General features: G+C 41.7%; 1 protein-coding gene across 1 annotated transcript; it reads right to left on the bottom strand.

Annotated features, from left to right (window-relative positions):
* Nucleotides 1-251: 251 nt before the first annotated feature.
* Nucleotides 252-3,230, bottom strand: LOC101448029 (forkhead box protein L2). The gene has a single exon (XM_014163370.3). The coding sequence runs from the start codon at nucleotides 2,032-2,034 to the stop codon at nucleotides 1,117-1,119; it is 918 nt and encodes a 305-aa protein (XP_014018845.1). The 5' UTR covers nucleotides 2,035-3,230; the 3' UTR covers nucleotides 252-1,116.
* Between the last annotated feature and the right edge of the window lie 2,847 nt (nucleotides 3,231-6,077).

The raw sequence follows: 6,077 nt of genomic DNA, 5'->3' as shown, positions 1-6,077 counted from the left end.
CTGCTAGATATTTTCAGATGTTTTACGCAAAGGATTTACATGTCAATGTTTTTTAAATAAGTGGAATTTAACATTAAGCATTTTCAAGACAAAACATACACACTCGGGTTTAGGCCTAAGTGAAGAACATTCACGGACAGAATTCCAGTTAACTTCATCTGTGGACTATATAGTTCTAAGCCTACATTGCAAGCCTAATACGTTTATATAATACAGTTTTCGCACAAATAAGGATTCATTAATGACCAATGTTTTACTTTGAAAGAAAGTTTATTAAGACATTCACAAAACTAGAAAAAGAGGGAAAAGTGCTAATTTAACATGGTCCCAACATGTATGAGACAAAAATAATTACGTTTATAAAAAACAAGAAAGGTAAAAAAAAATCTGTCACTGGACTGAATGTTATCGGAAACTAAACCATCTCTATCAAAGGTCACGAAGCCTACAAAGTCAATGACCCCAGAAGTAACACATCTTTGGTATTGCTCCTTCTGACGGTGCTCTCTCTCTCTTTCCACCTGCACTCCGATTAAGAACTGTGAAACGGTAAAAAAAAAATAAAAAAAAATAAAGACAGGCTAAATAATCAAATGTTCACCTGATCTTGCTGGAGTTCGCTCAGTGCACGATACTGGTTCAAATGCGTAGTTCTAATTCAATTATGACTCATTCAGGTGAGGTTTTGAATTCCAAGACAGGGGGAGGGTTTTGTGTATTTTGTTTTCAATTAATTGTATTTTGAATTTGTATCCCCGTGAATAGGGAACTGGTCGGCTTTTACAAATGTTTATAACATACAACAGTGTTTATAACACACTGTTGCCTTCAGTCCAACGCAACAGTGGACGCACGAAATGGCCCCCAAAAGTTCTGCTTTACCTCGTGCCTGGTCGAGACCTCTTAATATCACCATTTCCAGTTTTTGTAAATCCTCTCAGCATCCCCACTTGTATATCTTTCCATATGAATGTTCAGTACATTATTTGGATCAAAAGAGCCCGTCAGAGTATTGTCTCTTCAAAAATACTTATTTTTCTGGTTTGAATACACAGGAATAGACTTATTGTCTTTCTCTCACAAGAGTCCATTTTACAAGTGGCCCTCTGGTAAACTCTAAATGTCAATCCTCGTGTGTAACGCAGAGTGTTTGCTCTCGTGATCCCAGTAAGAACAGTGCATCATGGAGAGCTCGGTAGGCTGGCGGGAGCAGGCGAACTGCAGGCCCGCTCCGTTGCTGGAGGATACCGGGGGCGGCGCAACGGTCGCGGGGCTCAGCTGCTGGGCATGGTGAGCGTGCGGGTGGTGGTGATGGCTCATGCCATTATAAGAGTTCACCATGCTGGGGAGACCCATGCTTTGCACCCGGGAGTATGGGTTGTATGAGGAGGGAGCGGACAGTCCTTTCACATTGACGGGACTCACGTTGCCACTGGCCATCTGACAGGAGGTGTAGGACATCGGGGTGGGCGGCTGGCCCAGCGACCACGAGTTGTTCATGAAGCTGGATTGCAGGTACTTTGGAGGGGACAGGTAGCCGTACCCATCACCGCCGAATAGGGATTTCCCGGGCTGGAAATGGGTCGGTGGAGGTCTGAAGGGACGTTTCATTCTACGTCTCCTTCTGTAGTTTCCCTTCTCGAACATGTCCTCGCACGCCGGGTCAAGGGTCCAGTAATTCCCTTTTCTCTCGCCGCCTCCCTCGCGAGGAACCTTGATGAAACATTCATTCAGACTCAAGTTGTGCCGGATACTGTTTTGCCAGCCTTTCTTGTTTTTCTCGTAGAAAGGGAATTTGGTTATGATGTACTGGTAAATACCAGACAACGTGAGGCGCTTCTCAGTGCTCTCCCGGATGGCCATGGCAATGAGAGCCACATACGAATACGGTGGTTTTTGAGACGGGTCCGTTTTCTCCGAAACTTTTTCCTGGACCGGTTCCTCTTTGGGTCGCTCCTTATCCTTCGCCATGTTGGTGTCGTGAACCATCAGGGCCATTGCGTCATCCTCGGGGTTTTGGTAAGTGGCCATCATTGCGCACACCAAAACAAAAACAAATTCAGCACAAATACAGAACAACAAACGCGATTAACTACACTTGCAGAAAATTATATTAGCCGTAGCACCTCAAGATGTACTTCAAAACAAAACTCTGAGGCTGCCTCCTTAACGTTGAGCGCGCAGAGAAATCCGTGTTTTGAGCCACAGTTGGTGACTTGTTAGGCACTAGACTCTCCTCTAGAACAAACGTTCTTCCAAACTGGTTTGTGATGGAGGCGCAGCCCAGGTTGTGGTTTGATTCCTCTCTAAGCCCAGCCCTTTTCGTTTTTTTTCCACAGGCAGACGGTAGGCCTACTAGTGGCGGTGGTTCTCCAGTGCGTCGTGCGACGTACTGCTCTGTGATTTGTGCGCATTGGACGAGTTCCGCCTCTGTTGGTTTACAGCTGCGTGGTGAGGAATCTCTCGTCTACCCACTTAACATGATCAAATACATTTTCCTGTTCACACAAGTTTCAAAAATAACATGTGTTAGAGTGGGGTTTAGACAAGATAGCACTCATTGCAAGTGAATAGGAAAACAACTTAGAGAAAAGTTTGTGTGTCAAAAAGAAATTATTAAGAGGAAGAGAATTTCAAGGTACTGTAATTCATTTCGGGAATTTCAATGCCATTCAAGGCACGTGTTAATGTTGCATGGGGCACCGTTATGATTGACAAAATCACTGTTACGTCCTGTATTTATGTTGACTTATAGTTTGTACAAAATAATATCCTATAGGCTATTCATAACTGATCATATTTGTGTTGTTTTATTTACTGCAATTTTCCATATTGTCCAATTTATAAAACAAGGTAGAACTAATATAAATAGTATTTTCAGCTTTTGTAAGTAAATAGCCTCGGCCTATACATTCAGATTTACCTCAACGTGTTACTGCATTCCGTCTGACTGCAGGCTGACGCCTCATTAGCCAATGACCGCTTGTCCGCAGCAGCCGCAGAAAACCTGGATTGATAGTGCCGCTTAATTAGCAGGCGTTGTGATGGAGGTGTACGAAAGGGGTATACACTTCCCTGGCCACCCATGTGGGTCCCGTCGGCTTTCTCCGAGATGGTATTTCCGTGCTATGAGAGCTGACGCAGGTGGAACAGCATTGGCATGTGTGTCATCGCCCGCCACTGGCCCACAGTCTTTGCCCCGGCCGGCCGCTGTAGAGAAGCCCCAGCTCGCCTCGCGGAGGAACAGCTGAACAGCGGTGAACGCCAACCGTCTCTCAGGGCGCAATTACTACAAGACACAGAATGGGCCGTTTCCAGCGCTAAAAGAAATACTTTTCTCAGGTTCATGATTATCTCTTTCACATAACCTATGTTTTTGGACTGAAAAGCATATGCTGAAAATATATTACTCTGCTTAATTGTGTCTAGTTCAGATAGCGTCGACAAAATAAATGACGTGGTTACTTTTGAAATGTGTGTCAATATATACACATAGCAATGATATAAATAACAATAATAATGAATTATCATACATAGCCTATCATAGGCTTGCAATGCGTAGATAGGCCTAACTATATTTGTGTACGAGCGTGTCAAAAGGCACCACATGTAGTTACTAAGTGTAGGAACGTATTTTGTAAATAATTATGCTTTCAAAATCATGCTAAATATGCTATAACACATCCACGGAGTGCTGCATATTCTGAAGGGTGGTACTATATACATGGTCAGGTCAAATGTGTTTGGAGATATAATTTGACCAAAATGCCCAAACATTCGTTTTCACCAAGATTAAAAATATATATTTTGGATAGCAAACACACATGTAAAGTCAAGGAAACAGTTTGATGGTTGTATTTTTATTTTCAAAATCGAGGTGAATACAGGCCTATACTTCACTGACATGCTACTTTAACAAAGCGACATAGATGCGGTGATGTGGCCTTTCAGTGAATGAAAACAAAGAAGACACCACAAAACTTGAGCCTTTTGTTGGGCGGTTATGACAGTGCGCGTGTGTTTAGTAATACCTCGTGATTTGGGGAGTTGTTTAGTCTTTATTGTTGCGGAGAAAGTCTGTGGTCTCTTCATGTTCCCATGCGCCCAAGTCCATGAGGATTAGAACATGGAACACGAATAGAGAGAGAGAAGAAGAGTTGCTGAACGGTCAACAATCATAGATATTATCATTCAATCGTTTTGCTATTATCATATTGTTATTAAACAATCATTAATAACAACAGTGGCAGTAATGCCTATTGTGCAATAACATAAATGACTGTAATAACATCATTAGACTACCAGTAGACCTACTCATATGGCTCAGAAGGTTGAATAAAACGAAAAGAAAACGACAAAAAAACAACATTTGGAACAACGTGGGAAGGAAAACCAAACGATGTTTAAAAGGTACAAAGTCTCAAACTAAAGGCTAAAACTGCAGATCTGTTTCAATAACTTTTTTTGTTTAAACTGGAATATTTACAAATTATTCAGCATTCCTGTGACAATAAATCATTTATTGTTGCCTAGGTCAGGACTTGTCTATGCCCTGCATGGTCTACAAGCAATATCTTGGCAAAATAGGTTCCATTGTATTGGAACCACGTGTTGGCCTATAGGTATTTATCAGTCATTAATGCCACTTATATGTTTTCTATTTTCAACTACATTTTTCTGAATACCACAAGATTATTTTAATAAATAATACATACCTTTTATTGACTGAAACTCTGGACGCTTGCTTGAGTCTTACTCCAAACGACTGCAGGAGATCGTCGACTTTTCCCCGGGCACACCTCGCTCACCTGCGCGCGGCATCTGGCTCGGGCTGCTACAGTCACGCGCGTCACGTCACAACAAGCTGTAAATAACCGTGTTAAGAATCTGTAAACACCGCTAGCGCGAGGCCAATGTGTAACCTGAACTATAGCTTGGCTTTAGAGCGCGCTGAGGAATGTTAATTCGATTGTCACATGTTATCTTTATATCACGTTTTAAATTGGATAAAAGAGAACGAAGGAAAAAGTTGTTGGTTGACAAAAGAAGGTAAATAATATTAATCCACCTATTATAACATTTACATTACGCTAAGACATGGTTTGGGCGCACTGGCAATTTAACAGTCTCATTGAACCAAGATTGCACCAAAGGGATCATGCGTCATTTTTGGATGCATGGACATGTTCATAATACCACGCTGCAGAAAGAGAACAGTTGTAGAGGGCAATATGGGTATAGTATGGGTATAGCTTCCGGATACACGTTTGAAGCTAGGCTATACTGTCTAAAACACCAGGCCTAATTTTTCTTCAATGACTGACTTTTCATCAGGAGTTCTCAATACCAACGGGCGCTCGTCATTTGGTGAGGGATATGTTCAAATATTAAACTAAATTATTTAAAATGAATACGAATTAACTAGGCATAATACCAAAGGTTTAAGCAAAATAGCAATCCAATTGTTATATTGAACGAATTGATCTGGACAAAAAAGCAGACATGCAATAAACCGTAGGCAAGGAAGGCCTATCACTGCTGTACAACAAAGAGAACACGAGAGAGCTATGAGATAGACTCAGGGCAGCCTATGTTTTGTTCTTAGATAAATACACACCCTCTACAAATCCTTCTCAAATTCTCGCTTGATCCCCAACAATCATCAGTGAATAAACGCTTAGTGTAATAAAAAGATACAATGTAAAACAACTCCACAGCTGACAGGGTTCTGTTGCGGCTTCGCCGACGCTTTAATTGCAGTAATGATATATCACCTCGTAAATGCACCGAGGTTGTTATAGTTTTGTGTAAGTAGAAACAAATAGTAGTCAACATAATAATATGAACAACGATAATAATAAACTATCCTATTTTTAGTGGCAACCACCAGAATAATACAGAGAAATAACGACAACACCAAAATGGACAGAGCGCATGAACGCGCGCGTGTGTGTGTGTGTGACTGTGTCGCAAAGCCCGTTTGCAGGCCTACTATAAGATAACAAACCAAACATGGCAGCACCATCTCTTAACCGGCCCTCAGCTTTAATGCACTTTGAAAGACTTAAATTCCTGTC

The sequence above is a fragment of the Salmo salar genome, chromosome 20 (genome assembly GCF_965601325.2).
Source record: "Salmo salar chromosome 20, fSalSal1, whole genome shotgun sequence".
NCBI lineage: Eukaryota > Metazoa > Chordata > Actinopteri > Salmoniformes > Salmonidae > Salmo > Salmo salar.
The sequence above is the reverse complement of the archived record's forward strand: the minus strand, read 5'-3'. Positions and strand labels throughout refer to the sequence as shown.